This window comes from Vidua chalybeata, chromosome 1, assembly GCF_026979565.1.
Source record: "Vidua chalybeata isolate OUT-0048 chromosome 1, bVidCha1 merged haplotype, whole genome shotgun sequence".
In the NCBI taxonomy this organism is placed as follows: domain Eukaryota; kingdom Metazoa; phylum Chordata; class Aves; order Passeriformes; family Viduidae; genus Vidua; species Vidua chalybeata.
The window spans coordinates 139,975,059-139,999,603 of record NC_071530.1 but is presented as its reverse complement, the minus strand read 5'-3'; the positions used below and the strand labels follow the sequence as shown (position 1 = coordinate 139,999,603).

General features: G+C 40.7%; 1 protein-coding gene across 1 annotated transcript in view; it reads right to left on the bottom strand.

The window, feature by feature from the left end:
* Positions 1-24,545, bottom strand: part of DEPTOR (DEP domain containing MTOR interacting protein) — a 77,876-nt gene that overhangs the window by 10,788 nt on the left and 42,543 nt on the right. Inside the window, exons 6-9 of the mRNA XM_053965507.1 lie at positions 19,366-19,551; positions 18,599-18,733; positions 15,424-15,494; positions 14,694-14,798 (exon numbers count right to left, since the gene is read on the bottom strand). Coding sequence (XP_053821482.1) covers positions 14,694-14,798; positions 15,424-15,494; positions 18,599-18,733; positions 19,366-19,551 — 497 coding nt within the window. The remainder of the gene's footprint in view (positions 1-14,693; positions 14,799-15,423; positions 15,495-18,598; positions 18,734-19,365; positions 19,552-24,545) is intronic.

Here is a 24,545-nt window from a genome sequence, read left to right as displayed (position 1 = left end):
TGGAAGTGTGACTATTACTGTACATGGCAACTGTATGAAGGAAAATATTTTAAAATGCTGGAGAGAGTGTGAAATCCAGTCTTGCACTAATCTTTTCACTCTGGAGGAGCCAGAATTTCACTCCTGGACTCTGTGTGGATCCAAAACAGATTTCTAGCAGCTGACAGCACAAAGCAGGCCCACGTTCTGCAGCAAAGCAGATCCCTTTGAGACCGAGGTAGTTCAGAAGTTATTAGCACATTGCACAGAAATAAGTCGTTCTCATTGGGAAAGATGTGTCTGAAACGAGGCAGGCTCAGTCATCCAGCATGAGACAGACTGGATTTAACCCCTTGCTCTGTTCATCATTTGTATCCACAGTGATTTACATACACTTGGATAGTTTGGGACATGCTTCCTTGAGTACTATTTCTTCTTATCATCTGATGTGAAGCCAAAGTCACACAGATAATTTTTACTTTAAGACAAACCATTCCCAAAATGCATGAAAAATGTATTGTTTTCTTTTTATCTCTTTTTTTTTAAAAACAACTTATTAGCATCAGGTAAAAATTATGAATTAGGCAAATGTAGGAAAGTTCTTCAGTAATTTTCCTAAGAACAAAAATAAAAGCTTCTAAGTATAGTTTCTTTCAGAGCTGTTCAAACAAACGTGTATTTTGACAATTTTATAGAGTAGAATTCATACCAGAATTGACAATATAACTATCTCAAAAAGAAAAGTATATCCCAATGGTAATATTTTTGCTTTTCTTCTTGCTAATGAAAATTAAAATTAAATCCATCACAGAGACAGCCTGCTTACATTTCTGTTATACAGATACCCTCAATAATTATAAATAAATGCTTTTTTCATGTCCTACTAATCCGGCAGGGACAAGGATCATCTGGGAGGTTTGAATAGCTCAAAATCATGATTGTTTCATTACGGTATTCTGAAATTCACTGTGATCTTCCAGAGGAAAGTCCTCCATATGTGGTTAGCAAACCCATCTGTTTTCTATGTGCATGAGAGACCCACAAGATCCTGATTTCTATTAAATATCAGGCCATGCTCTCAGAAAGAGCCCTTCCTTATGGGCACCCACGAAATCAGGGCTGAAGGGTTAACATTCTGCAATTGTCAGTGACCTGGAGATGTCATCAGGAGGTTACCAAATAAATCGAACTTTTCACACTTTAGATACTTTTGAAAGTCCTGAGCCAGTGCTAAAATTTAAAACTTACTCGTCGATTCCTGTGGTAAGGCCACAGCTCTCACCTGGGAAGGTTACTAAATTCCTGAAACTGAGAAGGAAAATGCAAAGGAAAAAAAAGAAAATACAGCCTTTACCATTGCTTGTTTCAAGAGTCAATACAGCTGCTTTGGCTTTTCCTGTCTTGCTGACAGATTTCAGCAAAATTTGGGCAAGGCTTAGGTGCTACAAGAATATAACATCTGAAACACAGCTTTCCAGCTTTCTGCAAGGAGGAAGGGGACATCCAAGCCTCCAACATTTTGAAAGGAGGTATCTTTCCAATGGGATCCTTTCCCCCTTGCACACCCCCTTACTCCTCCCACCCCTTGCTGGGAAACATTCCTCCCACTCCTGCCTCCCAAGCACCACTACCCTCCAAGCAAACAGATGGAAATCAAGGTGTCACTTTTTAAAATGTAATTTAAATATGAAATGTGAAGGAATTGAGAAATGAGTGAAAGTAAAAATTTCCATTTAAGGCTGTTATTTTGTCACAAAGGAAAAAAAAAATACACCTTTCATACTTTTCATTGCTATTACCAGCTAGAAAGGAGCTATTTACAAGTGGAAAGCCACACAGGTTTGCCTTGCCAGTTGTTAGATCTCTTGAATAAATCTTCCCAGCCAATTACCACATCATCACCTTCTACCTCACATACCACATGACCGGTTTGTATACAAAACCCTTAGTGACAACACTCTTAGTGACAATGAGGTTTCCCTCTCTTTAGAGGGTAAAAAGATAATTTTACTTTTAAAAGAAATGTGGGGAAAAGTGTTTGCTTATTAAAAGCTGGATCAGTAATCTGATTTGGGACCTCACAACTCTTTCTGCTCCCAGAAAGGGATACACTCAACCTGAGTTGCCAAGGAGTCTGTGGATTCAGATGTCAAACCCCTTTCAAAGGGAAGGAAGATTCATAGTAGGACTTCGTGCCTTCAGTCCCAAGAGATGCTCCTGTCCTTTTGTGCTGGCTCAGACAGCAGCATACCAAAGCCAGGCAGCACTCCCTTTTCATCCTTTTCACCCTGTGCCAGCAAAAATAAATAAATCAGAGGATTTTTCTTCAGGCAAAGTAAGTTCCTTGATGTGCCTGACATGATGAAGGAAGGAAATACAAATGTGGTTGAAGGCAAAGGGAAAGAGGGAGATGAAAAGGAGGTAAAATAGGATCAACCTTCCTGGCAGAGCTTACACAGACCAGTAAACTGCAGCCTTAAGTTTTCAGATAACTTCAAGTCCCAGTGAAATCAATGGTAAGATGGATGTTATGGTACCAAGAACAAGTGCAGAGAAATCTGAGGCAGGAGAGCACCAGTGGAGGAGAGAGAGCGCAGAGCTCAGCTTCTTTTACACATTTACACACACAGCCTGCATTTATGCTGATACAGGATTTCTTCTATTTTAATAGGTCACCCAGAGCCATAAAGCAAAGGAATCCCCATGCTCAGCAAAGAGGCCAGGCTCGAGATGCTGAATGTGGTACCACAGAAGAGCCTAAGACCTAAGACTAACTTCTACATAAAAGCAAACACAGGCGGCACTGAATTTTTTGCTCTCACTCTGCTAAGCTTTATACTGTCACAAAGGAATGAGGAAAAGAGATGAAAATCAGAGGTCCTAAAAGTTATGTTTCCAGTTAGATTTTTATCTTTGGTATTTTTTTAAAGAGTTCATGCAATCTTGATAGGATTAGTAAAGTTAAGCTGGAACCTCACAATTCACAACCAACTGCATATAGCCGGAAGGTTAAAAAATCATACCATGGCCTTTCCTCCATAACTGAGGTTACTGGATGGAACAGAATAAATTGCAGATGTGTGTTCAGTTCTGTAAATATCTCTAGCGAAAGTGTAATTGGCTGTACAGTGGGTGGTGTGGGAGTAGGCAAGTATCCAGGCTTTGCATAAAAAAAGATTTTGTCTCGAGAGAGATGTGTTTCTTTTTCATTCTTTACAGCAGTGTGAAGCTGACCCACTGTTCCATTAGGGGGCTAGAAACCAGGTACCTGCAGAGCACAGTACAACTCATAGCAGAGAAAATGAACTCTATTTACAGAATTAAAATATAAGTTTGTAATTCTTGTGCTCCATCTTGGTCTGTGACTGCAGAGTGGTGTGGATGGTTTGCCTGAGCAAGGCTTCATTACACTTTCATTACATATATATTACATGTTTCTTTCACTTTTAAAAAAGAAGCTGAATTTTTTATAGTATTCCAAACAAATTGGTCTCCAACTGAAAAAAAACCCAATGTGAATTAAACAACATAATCTATAAACTGCATAATACAAAAAAAATGCATGTAATAAAGTAATATCTATTTTATAACATAATATGGTAAGTCACATAATATAAAAAAAAGTCATAGATTCTCAAGGGCTTCATCATTGGTTCAGATAGTCTCTCCCTCCCTTCCTCCCTTCCAAATGATGGGAATCTGTGGGAATTCTAGTCCTTTTTTCTTCATCAGGAAGAGAATTAAACCATTGCTGAGCAAACTCCACAGAGCGGATAAATTAGAGAAGGAAAAGAGCTGACCTAAGAGCCCATGAGAACAACTCTTGCTTTGGAGCATGAGTCTCTTGGGCTGCACAAGTCTCAGCTCTGCAAGTGGTGGAGTTTTGCTGACAGATCAACTGAGCAGGAATTATTCACAAAGGTAAATTAATGCTATCTGTACATATCTGGAGAGTAATAACTTAAGAACATAATACCCTGAAACACAAACCATCCATAAATATGGAGCAGGGGAATATAGGTCACTGCTTTCCACGGCCCTAATTGGGAATTGGTGTGTAAAATCACTGACTTAATGTCAGTCCCAGTGAGAAATACCCACAGGTAAAGCTGGACCAGGCTGGGCCACATCAGGAAAGCAAACCAGTGACTGCATGTCTAACTTTATAAGCATTTTTATTATATAGTGCAATTTGATACCTACCACAGAACAGTTCTGAAAATGTTAAATAACTCAAATGGCTAAAGATGGCTCTGGGTAAAATACTACATCAGTGCCAGAAGAACACAGAGTCTAAGCTTAGAAATTATGTCTTTTAATGCTTGGATTGACCTTTCTGTGGTGTTTTTTTTTTATGGTATATCTGTAACTAAACTATATTTGCTAAAACAAAACACACATAATGAATAAAGAGCTTTAAAACTATGTATCAATTTACTTACACGGTCAAATATAATTATGCTGAACTGTAGTTCATGTAAGTCCCATATTGGTTAAAAACAGTCATGAAGTGCGAGCAAGGGAATTACAGGAGCAGACAGATTCATGCAAGGCACCCTCAGCACCCTCCGGTATCCAGCGTGTCATGAGCAGGAACAGTCTGCACTGTTTGAGACAAACAGCTGCTCTCTGTTTGCACAGACAAAAGTGCAATTGTTTTTCCATGTGTTTGGCTAGCTAAACAGAGCCTTGGCTTTAATGCAACATGCTTCCCGAATCATTCGCTTATACTATGAAAGGAAGCCACTTTGTGTCTTGAGCAGCAACAAGAAAAGAGACAGAGGGAGAAGTGCAGGCAAGAGTCTTTAGAGCAGCAGCTGGGGAGCAGCAGCATCCTTGAAGTGCTCAGGGCAGAGAGCTGAGATAGCCACGGACTTGTAAAACCAACAGCATCTGAGGAACTCTCCAAGGAATCAAGTGAAAAAAGTATTGCAACTAAACCAAGTAATACAAAACGCTTTTCATCCTCAGCTGAGAGCAAAGGTAGTTCAAAATGACAGCTTTTTGCTGAACTGACCTTTAATTCTATGTTTTTTTACAGAACTTAGGATAACCTTTTCAAGATTTCAGGCACCCTGCAGATCAGTTTTTCAGATGACAGTAGTCTCTTTAGAGAGCCTGGACTCTCACCTGGGAGTGACCTGCAATAGCCCATGAGGGCTGGAGCATGGGGCAGATCCCAGCTGCTCCATCAGGCACTAGATCTCACCATTCAATGGCCTATAGGCCACACAGGAACTTGGAAGTTGTATCAAAACACAAGCACAGCTCTGTTTTTCAGTGCTGCTCTCTCTCTTTCCGAATAGTTACAGCTGCAAGACCCCAGAAAAAATCAAGAAAACACTTTCATAGAGGGTGTTCAGATACCTGGGTTATCCCATCATAAAACACTGCTTACTTGAAAAGAATTTTTAAAACTATCATTTATTAAAATAACGTGACTGAATTTAGAAAATCCACTGATCTCCAATAATGAAGCTGCAGAAATTTTGTGTTTTGAATTTGTACTTCCTATTGATGAGAAGGAGCCAACATACAGACACAAGTACAGTGGGTCACTTGCTGCCCAGCAGCATTTTAGGTGACTGGCCTACAAACAAGTTCGATTCTAAAGTCAACCACACCACTGTGAATGCAGAAAAAAGACCTCTGAGATATTATGAAATTTGCTGTACTCACATAAGGTTTCAGTTGTTGTAAAGAGAAAAAAAGTTATTTTATTGCCCAGTAAAATTCTCTCTGTTAAGAGTCTTTAGGAAAAATCACACAGAGGCATTGGAAACCTAATACTGCTCTGCAGGCCAAAATTTGGGTCTGGGATAAGCAAGTAAAACCTTGTTAAACTTGTGTCCTGTAAGTTTGGTGGGGGGGAAGATGTTAAAGGAGAAATTTAGACTCAAAAAGTTGAACTCACTATTTTTATATTTCACCTGGGAATTCCCACTGTCTTAATTCTTTTCTCTATAGTGAATAACGTGAATCCTGTTGTTCAAAACCAGGTCTGACAATCATAAAAAGAATTTTTCTCTGTTTTCTTTTGTGTGTGCAGTTTGTAGCTCACATCCTGCTGGCGTGACATTTGCGTCAATGTTCCCAACTGCATGGTGGGGGGCTTTCCCCTCATACTTTTCACAGGCCAAGTTTTGATTTCTTCATCATAGAACAGTTCTAGATAGCCACAGCATGCTGACAACCTGGTCTCTAGTACAAGATAAAGGTGGCTGATTTTTTAGTCAATTTTATGTCCACTGGCTCAGAAGAACAGAGGCTCATGATCCAATGAAGCAAGCACAGTCCCAGCTACCTAGTGGTGTCTGTGCATTCTGAGGCTTGTGCACAAGGGCGGGGCTCACTTAACCTAAAACAGCTTCAGAAGTTCTGCAGCCTCAGAAGAGATTTCTTCAAAACAAACTTTTCCTTATTCAAATCTGTGGACAAAGAAACAAGGCAAACCAAGGAAACAAGCAGAAAAAAATGGAGATCCACCAAAAAGAGTAGGAATGTAGGATGAAATTCCGACATGTCAGAAGATAACAGAAACTTTATAATGGCTTTAAAAGATCTAAAGTTTCACAATTAAGAGTCTAATGATTTATTAGTGAAAAATGGAGCAAAACAGGAGAATTTTCATAAAGATCAGCAGAGACTGGAATATGGTAACACTGGAAATAGAAAGTGTCTGTCTGCAGAGTAGTTACAACCTGGGCAGGGGTGGCAGGCTGGGATGTCACAAAGAAAGTATCTGGAGTTAATACAAACACAAATTTCAGGAGAGGGAGAAGGATAGCTTAGAAAGAGGAGAACTGTACAAACTGACATTTGAAACCTGGGGAGCTGTAATATTGCTGCATGGGAGTCACTGGGCCCAGTCTGCAAATTCACTGCTCTGAACCTGGAAAACCTGGACCTTATGCTGTGAACCACGGGTCCCACAAGGAAAAAAAGAAACTTTAGCAATCTTATCTGTACAGGTGCCAAACCAGATCTACTCATCAAATGTTTTAGTTATGTTTGAGAATATGTCCGATTTTCTGAAATTTTCCATCTCTATTTAAATCCATACCACTTTACAAGAATTCTAGTGGGAAATGGTCAGTATTGCACAGAGGGTTTGTGAGAGGAATAAAAGGAGACTCCAAATCCAAACTGTGACTTCTTTGTGGCCACCATGGGGCAGGTCCACCAGCAACCCAGTGGAACAGTGTCTCTAAGAGTCTCCTGACACAGAGGTTCAACAATGGCAGGGCTTCCAAAATAGAGAAGGAATAAAATGGACAGAGTAGCTGGTGAAGTGAAGGGGTAGAAGAGAGCTATCCAATTCTGCACTGGGATTCACAATGCTGAGGAAAAAACTTCCATTATATCAATTAACCTAAAGACACTGTGCTAACGCAAAGGATGGTCAAGGACATAAAGACTCTGTTGTTTCACTTGTAGCAGTCTGAAATGAAAGCAAAGGAGAAATTTGCCAAACCTTGTCTCCTTCTGGCAACTCAACAAAGCTCTGGCAGTGACACACAATGCAGCTTTCAAAGCCACGTTCTTCTTCAGCTAGAGAAGCCTCTACTTTGGTGAGAGGGCTGAATTCACAGAACTCCCAGACAAGAGGAGATGGGTGCAATGCAGTTTTCTGCCCAGTCCTCACAGAACCATGTTACTGTGATAATTTTCATGGCATTAATCCCAGTATAGTAAGAGTAACATGGTTTTTAAGGAAGGTCCAACCTGTGTAGAAGTGGTAAAAAAGATTCACTCTAAAAATCTGGGAACTACTCATTGAGTTTAATTAAATACACACAGGGAAACTTGAAAACTTGGGACAGTTAGGGAGCATCACCACAGCTCATCAGCAAACTACTTCAGCAAATGATGACTACTTGAGCAAGAAGAGAAGACAGACAGAGCAGCAACATCCAGGCAGAGATTCATTCACTGATCAGGAAAGCATGGTGAGTGCTATACATGTTAAAAAGTTGTCAAGCACAACCAGTCAAGAACTCATTTTTGATGTAAGTATTTTTACATTCACAAATATTTGATCTCTTCCAACTTATGTTGAATCATTATGCTACTGACTAGCACAACTCTACTGATTTTTTCTTTAGAGTCTTTTAGAAAGGTTTCCACTAAGAATTGAATAAATAATAATGAAAAAGCCATCCAAAGTGTTCATCAAACTGTTCAACATTATGTTCACTATTGCTGTGCTCTTAACACGCCCTAATGTCCTGGTCCTGCACTTGGGAAGGAACAACCCCATGCAGTATAGGGTGGGGGCCAACCTGCTGGAAAGCAGCTCTGCAGGGAAGGACCTGGGAGTCCTGGTGGACAAAAAAACTGTCCACAAGCCAGCAGCATGTCCTTGTGGCCAAGAAGGCCAGTGGTATCCTAGGGTGCATTAGGAAAAGTATTACCAGCAGGTCAATCCTGCCTCTCTACTCCACCCTAGTGAGGCACATCTGGAGTGCTGTGTCCTGTTCTGGGCTCCTTAGTACAAGAGAGACATGGAAAATATGGAGTGGGTCCAGTGTAGGGCTACAAAGTCAGTCAAGGGTCCAGAGAATGTCTCTTACAATGAAAGGTTGAGGGAGCTGGGCCTGTTAAGCCTCAAGAAGAGATGACTGATGAACCTCATTTATGTCTAGCTAAATGGAGGGTACCAAGAGATTGGGCCAGGGTCTCAGCAGTGGTTCCAAGCAACAGGACAAGAGGCAACATGCAAAAACTGAAGCACAGGAAGCTCCACTTGAACAAAAGGAAGGACTTCTTTACTGTGCAGCAGTGATCATGCACTGGAACAGATTGCCCAGGGAGGCTGTGGAATCCTCCTTACTGGATGGGCCCAGTCCTGTGCAGTGTGCCATAGGATGACCCCGCTTGAGCTGGGAGGTTGGACCAGATGACCCACTGTGGTCCCTTCCAACATGACCCATTCTTTGATTCTGTAATGTAACAACCACTCTTCTCAAGCATGATCTCAGTGATGTTTGAGGCTAATGCTAGCCTTGTTGGTTCACTCTCCAATCTCCGTGATAGCTAATAGCAGATAAAATCTGAGGTCCTGGTTACTGCTGCATAAAGTGAAAGACAGAGTCAAAACATCTTTGGATTTTCTTTGGTTTTGCAAAACCAGACTGATTTTATAGTAAAAAAATCAGCTTTTCTTAAAATTAGATTTTTATAAAGTCATAGATGCTTAAATACAGCTTCCATATTTCTGTGGAGAAGAATGAACCTTTATATCATAATTTATAAATAAATACTATCAGAAAATGAAGCACTTACAGAGATGTGTTTGAAACTTATATATACATTTATATTCAAGCCCTACAGCAGTGGCATTCATTGTGGGTAGTGCTAGTGCATGTTTAGCTCTGCTGCTTCTCTATTTATGGACAAGCTATGAAAGCAGTTTGTCAGCAACTTTTTCTGAGTGTTCACATTACCAAATACATCCATTCTCAACTCACTCTAATGTAGTTATCGAATTCAGCAGCGAGCTGATAACACAGCTAAAGGAAAACCCCAACCTGCCTCAGTGTTTTCATGCTGTAATTGAAAACAGATGGCAACTCGTGTAATTTATGCTTTTCTACGATCAGTAACATGTTGGTATAAGATAAGAATTTTAAGACTGAATTGCATCTGCTTCAACAACACCATATGCTAGTGCACAGCATAAATATTTATCCAAGCCTACTCCATCTTCTCATTTAAAGTTCAATTCCATGAAAAAAGGAAAGTACCATTCAGATAGCTTCAATTAGCACTGAAGCATCCCTGGAGTGCTTTGAAGGGCTAGAGGGCCCAGGACCAAACACTGAGGTATCTTCTCTTTCATAAACTTCACCGAGAGAGTTAAATGGAGGCATGTACCTTGTGCCTTATTGATACAATATCAATCCCAGTTTTCAAGCTCCCACTAGGGTGCCTCTAGGAATTAAAAAGAAGTTTTTCACCTACAATATCAATGCTTCTCTACCTTTCCCACTATCCTGTAAAAGATTGTAAATTGGACTTGAGATAGTTTTCCTGGGGGAAGGTTTTTTTTAAGGATTTTTAGACTGATTTATCTTGCTGGCCAAACAGTTATGCAATCCACATGTTTGAGGTCAGGTTGGCAAGGACCATCAAATGGGTTTTGTTTCTCTGTAGCTTGAGGTACGTTCAACTTCACAAGAATCTCACTGTTCAAATTTCTTCCAATTGCAGGAACATAAGGCATTGGCAATTCCTCTGACATCACATGGTTTTGGGTTGGTTTTCACCCTGCTGGACATTTATAATGTGTGCCTTTTAGTCTTCCATGTTACAAGTCTGCAATATGTTGTTATTGTGGCAGTACTTGAATTCTTTGGACTAATCAGATAGTACAGATGTTCCTTTGACTGCATGAAATGGGCTTGATGACCTTGATGAAGTGACATCCATTGGCTTCTTGACACAGTGGCAACTCAATTACACTTGAGAGTTGGTTCTTATTCTGCTAGTGAAATCATTTGAGAAACTGGACCTGAAATAATAATTTGTGAATGCAGAAGACAAATGCACAGGCAGAAAATGTATAAAGCTGATCTTCTCCCTGTGCCAGCTTTCAGAGATCAGGAGAGCAGAACCATGCTGAAAGGGTCCTGGCTGCACATTACAGTTCCCAAGCTGAGCTCCAAACAGAAGGTGTTGGTACCAGTCACAACATGTGGTCCTTCAAACTCCCTGCTGCTGACTCCCTGCTGCTGAAATGAAGAACTAGGCTTGAAAAGCTTAAACAGCCATTGGCTGTTTAAAACTTGTATGATTTGAGGATCTTAGGTGTCACAGCTATAAATACTAATTTGCTAAGAATCAGTTTAAGGAATCAGATAGCTTTCTTTTAACAGTTTTAGTAGGGCATTGATTTCTCCAGCCAGTGGGAAGAACAGATGATCAGCAAAATTAGTGATTAATTTGTCTCTCTCACAAGCCTCATACTTAGCTAGGTCTGCTTGTTCCATCACACTCTGTTGCAGTTATGTCACACTAAATCACATTGTTATGTGATGCATAATTTAAGTCACCAGTTTGAAGTCAAGTTGTAACTTTTCAAAAAATACTTGCACCTTAAAAGCAGAAATGAACTTACAGAATAAATCACTAAAAAAAGAGAAAAAAGAGTTTTACTGACAACAGCTGGCAATATTTAGCAGTGTCATCTGCAGAGAACCAGATTTTTCAGCCAGTCAATAATGAATATTAAAGCAACCTGGGAGCTTCAAAATCCTGCTGTTCCAGTCTGCACTGCTGACAACAGCAGACAGCTAAACAGAGCTGCAAATAACTTAGAAGAACGCATCGCAACACTGACTCCTTTCATAGCCTCATGCTGCCTCCAGCTCCCACTTGTTAATGCACTTGCAGCAACCACTCTCCTCACAACGCTGTCACAGGCAAACACACTCCAGCAAACCAGGTCCAAAAATACTTTAATAAAGTTAATTGACTAGATATTTATTGAATTATTTTCACAGCTTCACACCTGAAATTTCAGACTGTGAGTGGTAATCCTATTTACCTGCCCCAGAAGAGGCATTAAATCCTAAAGCTTGTAGCCTCTCACACATCTTCAGCAGATCATGCTAGTAGGGATTTTGTCAGAAATAAATTGTCTGAAAATTCCCCCAGAAGAGGATGTCACACATAAGGAGATGGCAAGGCTGCCACGCTGAGGTGCACATGTTGTGACAGAGCTCACGTGTCCCATCCGCTCACACCGTGCCCAGGCACAGCCACTGCGGTGGTCAGAGCTCTGTCCCGAGCTCATTGACTTTCCTACTCAGGCTCCCAACTCACAGCACTTTTGAGCAGGCCAAGAGCCCAGACAAGCTCAAACTGAAAGCAAGTCCCCACTAAGTCCAGCAGGTAAGGTTGAGCCTGCAATGTTTACTGTTTTCTGTGATACATGGTAGAATTTAAATGCACAAAACAAGGTCCTACAATGACATTGTAGGCAGCAGTCCTCTCTCACCACTATGTCCAGCTTAATGCAGAGGGAAATAGTGCTCTCTAAAGCAGGTAAGTGCAAAATCACAAGCTTTACAAATAAAGACATTCTAAATACAATTACAGTGGATGCATCTCCTTAGGAGGAAAATCCCTGCTGCTACTGCCAAGAACTTTTCCACAAACTGCAACGCCAAGGCTTGGCTCTTCTTCAAATTCTTGGCCTTTTCATCATAGCCAACTTTCCTTGTTAGTGCTTCTTTGGTGCAGGACTCTTTTTGCAGACAAAAGCCTCTTCCACCAGCTCACCAGAAGTTACCATGCCCAACAGCCTGTTTTCAAAGTGCCTTTCCTGCAGCTTCCACACAAGGGAATGTTTAATTTCAAGGAGCTATCATCTAAAGCCTGTCATTTGATTTCTTTAAATTTGACAGATTGAGGAGTTCTGTAAACAGATGGATTAAGTGACATAGATTTTGTTAAAATTTCAAATACAGCACTATGATTTACATACTTATTGCCATGGGAACATCTAACAAAAGCCCTTATTTTCAAAGAAAAATGCCATCTCTTCACTAGGCTAAAGGTATTCAGCATTTCCAAAAATGGGGCAACAATTTTTGTGTCTAGAGAGGGGCTCATCTCATATACAGCTATAAATTTTTATGTGCAATTCTGCTCTGAAAAACCCTTTCATATAGAGATAACAGCTTTAAAAATAATCAGATCTGTCCTTGTGTAAAATCAAGGCAATATATCCCAGTTTTACAACACTGCTTGTTCCTCTCAGGACAGTGAACTATTTTGCATTCTTCAATCTTGAATGGTTCAGGTAGACCTCTGCATCCCATGGGATGGCACATATGACACCAGAGTGTTGTTTTTACAAGTCAGGTTTCAGAATTGCTCCACTGTACTGCTAGCTTCTATATTCAGAGAATAAAACTGCTGCAAAATACTAAGCTCCCAAGTTCAGGATTTAGAATATGCACATGAATTAATAAATTGTTTTTAAACTTAGGCCCTTTACATTTTAGGCAGGGTCATTATTTGAAAATTATACTCTTCACATAAAAATTATAAATGTATATTATATTCAAAAACTTCCAGCTCCCTCGGAACTCAAGCTTGTTTGCCAGCAGGATGTGCCTGGGTGCTGCATGCACCAACAAGCTCTGCAGCTGCCATTCCCTGTCCCAGGGGTTTTGCCTACCTGTACTAAAAAAAAGTTTCAAAGACAGCATGTGCTTGAAAGTTCCATTAAAAAAAGAATCAGCATCCAGAGAGCAGAAACCCCTGTCCTGCACTTGCTAAGGAGGGTCCCATGGCAGATATGGCACCGTGCAGCAGGCAGGAGCTGTGGCCTTCAGCTTGGTGGGTGTGAATAGACAGGTGACAGGCAACTGGAATAAGTGTGATGGAAAAGAGACATTAATCAGAAGGCTGGACAAAATTCATGGCAAACTGGGGTACATGTGGAATACACCTGAAACCTTCATCTGTGTTGCTGCTATACAATGGCATAAATGGGTAGTTTAATCTTTCTGGCCATTGGAGCAGGTGTAGCAGCTAACTTAACTTTCTTGCTTTTATCTGTATTTACCATAATACTTTGAGTTTATTTTTCTCTTTGTACAAGGCAAAGATTAGTTCACAAATATATGTAGGATGTGATCCAAGCCCACAGGTAAGTCAATGGGCTCTGCATTGCAGTGCAAAAGCTAAAAGTGAAACGTGTATTTATTGATTCTTAAATCACTTATGAAGCTATTTCAGCTCTTTATGAAAGCATCATCCGTTGTTCTTTCCAAACTGTCTTGAATCTTAACTGCTTCACACTGAACAATGGGCTCTTCTAGCTTCACTCTCACTAGGTATGTCTGACTTTGCCTGTTCCTATAAAGGCAAAGTCCAGAAGGTGCGTACCAGCAGTCACATAAATTGTAAAGTAAAGAGGGAAGCCAAACTTGTGCAGAGTTGAAAAAAAAATCACAATTAAAAAAAAATCCGTCAAAAAATGAGAACACCACCACCACCAAAACCAGCCAACCACATGAATGAAAACCCACTTGAAAAAGGGAAAAGGTCAAAAGAGCAACTTGGAAAGAATAATTGAGTCTCCCAAAAAAGAGACTTCAAGAATCTCAAGAACAGAAGAAAAGAAACAGGAGGGGGCTTAAAGACAACAGAACTCACTGTGCACAAATGCCTGAAACTGAGACAAAGGCACACTGGGAAAAAAAGCACCTCTCCCTCCCCAAATGCAGGCAGCCCAAGACCTTCACTGTTGTAGATGTTGGTGAACCCAATGGGAAGAATGATGATGTTTAACTCCATTTCAGAAGGCTGAATGATTTATTTATTATAATTATGTTATAATACATTAATATGCTATATAAAAGAGGATACTAAATACTACATGCTACTTTCTCTAACTATCATATTTAACTAATTCACAACTCATGACCCTGTTCTCCAGAGTCCAGACACAGGTGGATCCGATTGGCCATCAGGCCCAAACAATCCACCATGGTCCAACCAAGCGCTCACTCTGGGTAAACAATTCTCCAAACACATTCCACAAGAGAAAAACAAGGAGCAGAAATAGAAATTGTTTTCTCTTTCATTTCTCTCTGTGCACCTCAATAAAAAATCCTGAGAGAGAGAGAAATGTGCTTGCCACACTTCACTGAGAAGCACAAATTTCCCTGGGAAATCATCTCATTTTGAGAACCCACCTTCATCCCAGCAGCGGCCGCTGGCCCACTGGGGTCCACAGCCTGGATGTGGCAGGGTTTGCTCCCCCGCACCACAAAGCCCCAGCCCACGGCATCACCAACGATCTGGAAAGAGGAAAGGACGTGATCACTTTCAAGCAGCTCCACGAAATTCAAGGGGGCAACTTCTAAATGGTCCAAGATGTAATTTCAACATCTCTCTACTTCTAACACATGGTAGAGGTACAGGCTGCTATGTCACTCATGGGAAAGGCTCGATCCAAATGATTCCTCTCACTTTTAATGAAGTTTCTTTGTTGAACTAGGCGGCTGTAAAAGCAATGCTTCTAATTACTAGGTTCAAGAATGTTTTTAAAGAAGGGCTCTAATAATGTATGTTAGTCAAATTTTCTGTCCCGTCATGTAGAAAGACTCTGCTAGAAAACTTCCATTTGGGTAGGTGATCCACTCCTGCAGAGCAGGAGCACCAAGTCTGGATGAGTTTGTATAATACAAATGTTATTGGCTTTATGTAATTTTACACCCCCTTTAAGTATCACACTGGCATAAATACAGAATAAACTGAATCAGACCTGTAATTTGTGGAAGCACTGACAATGGAGTTTGGGATTTTGCAGTATAAACCTCAGCAAATACAAATAAGCTCTAATTATCCCATATAAAAATGTCTGTTTGGATTGCCCATATGCATATAACATGCAGAAAATAAAGAAAAATACTGGAGACATACCGTAAAAGTTTTTCTAACATATGGGGCTCCAGGCATCAAGAGCTCATCAGCAGTCACAGGTCTCTTTAATACTGTGGAGGTACAGAAATGAATATTCAAAAACATTCCTTTGCAGTTTCTCCTAATAAATAAGACACAGTGTTGGGATACATCTTTTTGGCCCCACTTCCCATACATGCTTTCAATTCTTGCAAACTTGTTTGAAAGCAGTAAGAGAACCAAGGAAAAGCCCGCAGGATAACACTGAGTATAAATGCTGAGATCTTTGGAAAACTGGGACATTTAGCCAACAGATTTTGTTGTCTGCAACCAAAATCCCCTAAACACTATCACAAAACTCAGAAGTGGCTTTTCCTTTGTCCAGTGTTGAAACAAGTGACCAGCCTTCCTGGCACAGAGCATCTTTCCTTCACAGTTCACTGTGTGCTTGTTGGGTGCTCTCTGCTATTTCATCTGAGTTGGGTTTGAATCACAGAATTGAATAGCAAGAAAATCCTGCTTGGGTAAGGAATTATCTCAAGAGACTTCTGCAACTGTAGGCACAGACCTATAACTCCCATCTTATCCAGGGACAGATAAGGTAATGTACAGATGTCTGGGATTTTAAATGAAAGGCAATACCTTTCTGCAGTAAGTTTCTGCAGGTTCCCATTGCCTTCCCATGTAATGGCATAATTTTCCTCCGAACAAATTAAATTTTAAGTTTTGCCAGATCAAATCAATACCATCCCATGTACCACTTTTTATCTGTCCATAAATGCTTCAAAGACAAAGGACAACATAAAGATATATGCTGTTCACCCCATTTGCCTGCTTCATCCTTAATATTATGTCTGTTTTTCTTTTAGTTATAAATAATTTTGATGGTGTCTGTCTTTTCAGTCACAAGTGGGAGACAAAATTTCTCACAGATGGTATTTGAAGATGTTCTTGAGTTTCTTAATGGCATTCATGGGAGCAGGGAGAATTCTAGCAGAAAAACCAATACTTTTTTTTTTTTTTTTTAACCTTCCCATGCATTTTGATGAACTGTCATTTAGCCAGTGTTATTCTTTGCAGAGTGTGTCTGGTCAATGTGAAAAAACTGAATGATTGTGCTCATTTGACAAGTCAGAATCTAGTAAATCATCCACGCAGAGCTCTCTTATGTGCCTCTCTTCATCATGCCTCCAGAATTTTTTTTTTGTTTGATGATTGTTTTTCTACATGGTTGGTCAAGTCATGACCTGGGTGTTTTTTAAGTGCCTGCAAGAGAGCTCGTCTGACAACAAATACACCTCTGCCTTGTGTTTATCAGCATGTAGTTCAGCAACATGCTCTGGGTCTGGATAGCAGGAAGCTACTTGTGAACAAAGTCTCCTTATAGTGAGCAGAAGATTAAGAATTCCTCATAACATTTCCATCTGACAGCCTTATGTTAACCTATGCAAGCTGACGTGTGGATCTGTACTTGTGCTCTGGGAGAAATAACCCTACATTGCCAGTAATTGTATAATTCTTAAAAATCAACCTATTTATAAGCCCACTGCTGTCTTCTTTCAAATATGAGTCTGTTAAAGCTATTCACAGTTTGAAAACTAGTCCTAAGGGAAAGTGTCTTCTAAAAAATTTATGCAAGAGCAACATCAGCCAATTCTTTCCTTCCAGTATTGTGTAATCAGCTGCATTAAAATAAACTTGTTCTCACTACTCATGGGCTGACACTTCATATAAAATCAGAACCATAAATGAACAGAATAGTTGGCATACTTTAGATAACATACACATTTATGGATAGCACATGAATGCTGTTTTATCTGTCCTAGAAAAATTTCCAGGATGTAATTAATGTACTGGGGACAAAGAGCTCCCCATACGAAAGCTACCAGAGCATTTCTGGAAAGTATACCTGAGAGATATTCTGCCAAAACATGATACTGTAGCACCCTTTATCTAGGGGCAAGCCCCTTGCATGAAGGGGTGAGCATACTGGAAGGTGGTGCTGAGCACCCAACAGTAACACACTCCGAGGATGCAATGGCCACTAGAACTTCCTCTGCTGGGCAGCAGGTCTGCTGGAGGGGGTTATGGCTTCTGAGCACATAATCTTACTGAGTCCTTCTAATTATTTTAGTTCAGAACTGCATACTGAATTCCCAGCAGAGCTTAAGAAGAGGGAAGGAAATGTGCTAAAAGGAGAGAGAGGGAAAATATCCTTCCCTTTCTGATGGCCACTCTGCACAGCAGGAATGAAACACACTTTAGCTCACTCATCTCCAGAGTAAATGGTCAATGTTTTGAACAGCATTCACCTAGTGCTTGAGGCACTCTCCTGTAATCACTTCAAATGCCAGCATCCTTCTGAAAGCAAAGATTACACATATCCGCTGAAGCCTTACCCTGTTGTACAGTCCTCACCATACCACTGGCAGGGACTTGGTGAATTTGAAATAATAAGGAACTCAAAGGACAGCAGGGGCCCTGCTTGATATTCAGGGCTATTTCTGAGGGAAACAGAGAGGCTGAAACAATATCTATCTTGGTCTGTTTTTCCCTTCCCAGATGTACAGTAAGAAACAATTTTAAGTGAACTGTGGAAGAATGGGTGTGTTTAACCTTCCGGCGTGGGATAGGAAATCCTTTCAAAAGGAAAATAAGCTTCAATACTACTTCTACCTTCTGAAACAGTCCAGTGTAAAACTTAAAACAAATTAAAGTGTTCAAATGGTCTCTGACAGGCTGAAACAATGCTGCCTCAGTTTTCTTTAGAGCCTGCTGTTTTCTGAGGGGTGTTACTCCATAGCAGCTCAAGCAGTCACTGGATAGTTAAACTCTCCTCTGACTTGCACCAAAGGAATGTCTCCAGGAGGAGATTTGAATTGGTTCAGAGCTTGGCAGAGAAAAGGCAAATCTAGGCCTCTGACTGCACGTAGTCCTAAGAGATAAACTGCGGCTCAAACCACAATTATGGACTTGACACAGAGATTACTGGAGGCAGACGTCTGGCCTGTGTACAACAGGACTTCAGGCTAGAAGATGATAATAGTTCCCTCTGGCCTACAAAAACTGTGAATTTTTAATGTATTCTTGGAAACAGAGGCTTAGCCATGATGATAGGCATTCTTCACGTTGCCTTCTCCCCACAGAGAAGTCTGCACCCTGGCTGCTGTGCATCGGAAGCCGTGCTGGTGCTCACCAGATTTGGGGTTGCAGAGCACGGGGGGACTGCTGCTGAGCGTGGGGCTACTGCTGAAGTACCCGCTGCTGCCACAGCTGCTCATGCTGCTCCTCCGCACTGCCGACACGATCTTTATCTCCTTGGTGGGACTCACTGCAAGCAGAGAGAAAACACAGAGAGAAAGGGAGCAGGTACCAGTTATTAAGCATTTCCCTACTTCTTTAAAAAAAAAAAAAAAAAAGCAACAAGCCATGCTTTCACTGACAACACTGGGAATGGGTTAGTATGTCCTACCTTGTTAGAAGAGTCACTGCATGACAGTAATGCTGTAACTAACAGTATGGCTGAACTGCTCCCATTGCAGTGTCTCCTAAGAGGCATTCCAATATAGGGAATTACATTTTTCCAGTTTTTGTTTCCCGTCTTTCAGTTCTTACTAGATATTACCGTTCACAAATGCTGCAGGACCCCTTCCCCTCACTTTTAATCTTCTTGAAAAATCCCCATAGGATGTATGACAAATTACTTTGAGTTTGGGGGACTTCAACCAGTTCAGTTTGAATATGGATCCCAAATTTTGACCAGCATCTGAAATGCTGTTGATACAGATACACCCCAGGGAGCTGTGGGTTTGGTAAAATGAGTGAATGGACAATCCCATATGAACAGGGACATATAATACTTAGCCCTGCATTTTTTTCTAACACGGAAATCCTTTGTCCAAAATCAATTTTTTAATACTCCATGGAGTCACTCTACAAACAGCAGCATAATTAATGAGTCACCTGAGAGAAAACTGGTGTGTTTCCTGTTGTCATGGTTCTGCTTGCGCAGGCAGAACGGGCTGTCATGGCTTTCTGGCATCAAGCGAGATTTCTCTGTGAGGAGTTCCATTAATCGCCGCCGCCGGCGGAAATTCATTCTGCACTGGTAGAGCAAGTTGCTGTCCAAAAAATGGTGCTTGTTGGACACTAGGAAAAGAAATGGATACAAAGTCTATGCCTGGTAGGCACAGAAAGAAATCCAAGCCTACCCATGTGCAACCTGTGCACTACAGACTTTGCTGTAAGGATGCAATGCTCAGAGTTCTCCTCTTCCCCTGTGCAGCCTCAGAAAGAGGAGAAAGCTTCACACAGGTGGCTTCAATAGACACCCTTTATAGCAGCAATAGCAAACTAGGAATTGTAGTGGCAAATGCTGAGAAGAATCTTTTACATTACTTTGATTAATGATATGCACTTTTTATTGCCCAGTGGAAATAGAAGTACTTTACCTCTCTGTGAGAAGTTGCATAATGGCCCATCTCTGTGCACGATTCCTCTGTAAGCCTTGCTGCTGCTGGCCCCACAGACCAAACTTAGTTCCTTACATCAAGTTTTGTGTAAATTCATCAGTCTAGGGCAGCCCCTGGAACTCTGTCCAACTACCTTGTCCAGAGCTACAGGGCAGCAAAGAATCAAGACCTGTGTATTTCCTCTGTCTTGTTCACCACAGACACTGTGTCCCAGACATTTCCTGCAGGCCACTTCCCCGCTTTGCACGGATACACAAGGTTTGGGAACAGGCACCTGGCCAAAAATCATTTCTTACATAATGAAGAAAAATGTTAATTATGACCTGTATTGACACTGAGAGCAAACCCCAGGCTGCTGGTGTCAGAGCAGGAGCACCAAGCCTACCCCCAGACTGCAACATCACTATAACATCTACGTCTTCACTGCCACCAATGCTGTGATGAAAAATGCAGTAGTTGGATGGAGCTCTGTGCTAGGTCCTGAAAGTGCTTTGACTCCTGCAGGTCCTGATTGCAGGAAATCTCTCTGGAGTATTCTGCATGTAAAATAGCTGCAGTAGGTGTTTGGCAGCATTTTTCTCCATTTTTACCCAGCTTCTGTGATAACATTCTGCAGAAATAATTTCCCACATTTGACCTTTTCAATGAAGAATCCAGCTTCTGGATTTATAAATTGCATTTCTTGCAAAACTGAATTGTAAGAACTGGTGAGCTATAGATATTTATGTGTAAAGTGTAAACAACACAGGTATGCACTGAGGTCAGCCAAGTCTATTATTACATGTCTCAGTCACTTGGCCTCCTACTGCAGACACAGAACTTTTGCCTTGCTCTTTGCTCTGCCCAATACACGGGGTCCAAAAACCAGCAGAGTCCAAGGTGCTACGCAAGAACCAGATCCTGGAACCCTGCTGGCTGATTTCCTTTCATTCTCATCCCTAACATTGTCTTTCTTGCTCTCATCCCTTTTGAATACTCCCTGTGTCTCAGGTTACTCTTCATGGAACTATAGAACTACACCACACATGACAACCTTGCAAAATAGGCTGTATTTATACATAAACTGCCAGTAAGTCATGTGATGTTTGTGAGCTGAAGAAATAACCCCAAAGAGGAAAAAGTCTATTCCAGTCACCTCCAGAGATGTCAAGTCACCCAGACAATAAGGAAGATGCCAGTCCTGGATATGATCCTGAGGGCACCATCTCCTATGTGGATGCAGAAACTGACTTATGAAGTCAGACCATCTTGTGAAGAAGCATATTCCCTTGCCTGCCTGGGTCACTGTCAGAGACACTGTCTGTACAAATGGACTTCTACCTTTGGGACACAAGGAATAATCAGCACACAGGAACTTTCTGAGCTGCTCATGCTGGTGCCCAAGCTGCCACACAGACCATCTGCCCCACAGTCGCATGGCAAAGGTTCTAAGGCATCCCTTAGATTGCCTGGCTCTGTGAAAGGTCTTTGGAAGAGCCAGTGCCACTTGGTTTTTGTCTGCTTCCTTTTGATGCTGAATCCCTTGGGTCCTCAGGGATGCAAAATGGCTTTGTTAAGTCAAATTTAGCATCACAAGTACTTCGTTACTGTGTTCTGACACATTAATTATTGCAGGCACACACTGCTGCTGTGCTCCCCATTTTGGATACATATCATATGCAATACTATTAAACAACACTTACTAACAATCACTATTTTTGAAGAACGGAAGTAGAGGAGGAGAGATTTGGCAATCTGCCTACATCCCCCAAAGGATTTGCTATCAGAGGCAGAGTTAGTATGTAGGTGTTTGCAGCTACCAGTTTCATTTTAAGATCCCTGACATAATAAGTAAAAGTAGCAATATCTATCAATATTTTACCACATTATTAGAATAACCTAATTTAAAGACAGAAAAAATGTTTGAGGCCATCTCAAACACATCTTAAAAAGGTAAGCTCTGTTTATTCAGCACTATTACGATTCATAATCTTAAATGAAAGAGGGCTCCATAAATGCTTCCTTGGAAACAGCACTGCTGTGGCCAACCATTCACAATGTAAGAAATATCAGTAGGGTTTCGGAGTAAAGTTAAATATTATGACGCCACTGTTTTTGACAAAAATTATTCTGTTGTTTGTGTCATTAACTCAAGTGCTCTGACAGTACTCAAAAATTATGATAATCAGAGATAAACACACACTCATGCTGCAGACATTGTCAAGCACTCTGAAATTCAAGAATTACTGACCATGAAACTAGATAATGTAAACATTTTTATGCCATGATACTGAACGTATTTTAATGTTTTGAATTAAAATTGTTTTGAATTAAATATTGTCATATTTATACATTTAAACCAGGAAGGCTTAGGTTTTCCACTTAAGTCATTAATCTCTGCTGTAATTATTTCAGACTATAGAAGGGTAAATTTTTATACAATAGATGAGTGCAAGTGGAAATGCTAAGTCCAATGACTGTGTCTTGGAGAATATTTGTATATGATTTACACAACAAATGATTTGTAGCCAAAATGCTTAGGACATGTAGCAGCAGTATAGAATTTGGCATGCTCCTTGACTTTCATATTTTAACCTCCTCATTTCTAAGGACAGTTCACATATCATGTGCTTGTAGCATCATGTCATTTTTTACCTATTTAAAAATAAGATAAAAATAGAAACAGGTGCAATATAGCTCAGCCTCTCCTTGTACATACATCATCAAATAAAGTCTCTCACCAAAACTATTACTGTGCTTCATGGGGCTTTTTTTTTTTTTTTTTTTTTTGTGTTAAATCATCTGAGTTATGCATGATTTGTGATTAAATTTCCAGGCTGTGACTCCGCCTAAGGAAGAGTGTATCTGGAAAGGTGTGGAAAAAGGAATTTCCATACCACAGATCAGAAGGAAGAAGTTGAGGAAGGGGAGGCAGATGTGGGTGCTGGCTGCCTCTGAAAGCACTCCTCAGGTGCAGTGGCTGACTTTAAGCAAGAGCCAGGAGAAGCGACACGTGCCCTTGTCCTTGGTAAATCACAGCTCTGGGAATGCTGGATGCAGAGCACACACAGAGGGTTTGGTTTGTTACACTGGCAGCTGCTGGGTGCGAGCTACAGGTGCAGTCACAGTGCTCAGCCCAACTGCTTTAGCAGCCCACACTTTGCTGCAAGCAGCAGAGAAAAGTGGGAGTGAAAAGTTTTTCCAAACCAATGGCAGAGTGCTGAGAGGGTTGCAGAGACTTGCCCAGGAGCAGTTTCTTTAAAGGTAATTTAGAGGTTGTTACCTCTGGGTGTTGACTCAGAGGCAGTAGCAGATAAACTTGTGGCAGCTGACAAAGCTCTTGCTCCAGGTACCTCTCATGCAAGTTGCTGTTCTAGAAAGGGATTAACATTACTACTTCTGAATTAGTTCACTGCCCTCCATAGTGCAGCATGGGAAAGCAAACTGGCACCCATTTCAGTTTGTCTTTAACAGTCAAGCCATGGCTGATGAGTGTCAGGACCTGCATTTTTACATTATGAGCGTGATGCAAAAAGCAAGGTGGGGTGACTTCATATTTCTTGCTCCAATTTAATTCATGGCTGTTCAGGTGGCAACATGTTCATGTTACAATGTGCACCTTATGCATTTCTTATGAAAGAAATGCACCAAAGAGAGTAAAGCAAAAATATGACAACTGGAAACCTCCAAAACCACATTTATTGCCCTGGAAGGAAAGGCACCAACACTAATATATATACTCAACAATGTCAAACTTTGGAGGTAGAGTCATAACCCACCAGTCTAATCTCCCACATACACAGGCCACAAAATTTCTCCCAGAAACAGAATTTAACAATTATCTTTTAATCTTACAAAAAATTTAGTTTACTCATACTTTAAAGCATTTATTGACCACTTTACTCTTCCTTTTACAAGCTATTCAAGCCTTCAATCACTTGCCCTGACAGAAAATAAAGATTCAACTCAAAGCTGAGTTTGCTTAACTTTAGGTGCTAATCCCTGGATTTTGTCACACCTTCATTAGAAAGTTATGTACAATCTGGTCAAAAATCTTTGCAAAGAAATTTGTGAAGAGATGAAGCCAACTCTCAAATGTATCTTTTATCAACTGAATAAATACTACCCCCTAAATTCTGATCTTTTTTTACCCTTCTGGAGTCCTCTTCAGAACTTCTTTATCTTTCCTAAAAATCCACTTCTCAGAACTGCAGGCCCCCAATTACAGCCTTACTCCCCTTTTCTTACTGGGTGTTGTTCTTTTTGTACATCCCAGGCCCACCATTACCGCTGCACTGTACTGCACAAATAGCACAAAATGGGAATAATTTGTGCCCTGCACAGCACTGCTCCACAGCAATGAGTGGAGCCTGTATTCTCATTTCCTAGATGCACTGCCTTTATACCATTAGCTATACAAAAAATCCATCTCTTTTGAGGTAATGACCATTTAATTAATAGAGCTCAATTATTTGTTTACTGTCTATCTGTCCCTAGAGTTTGCAAATTTCATTGGCAAGGATTTTAGCTGGTCTATCACCATTTATGTTACTGTTCAGATGAGAAAAATCAGAATATTCATTTTGGATTTTCTCTGTTTGGGAGCATTTAATGTTGCAGCTTTGGTGCTTCTAGTTCCTCTTCTGTTCACATACATAAAATATAAATAGTAATATCCATGCAAATCTTCTT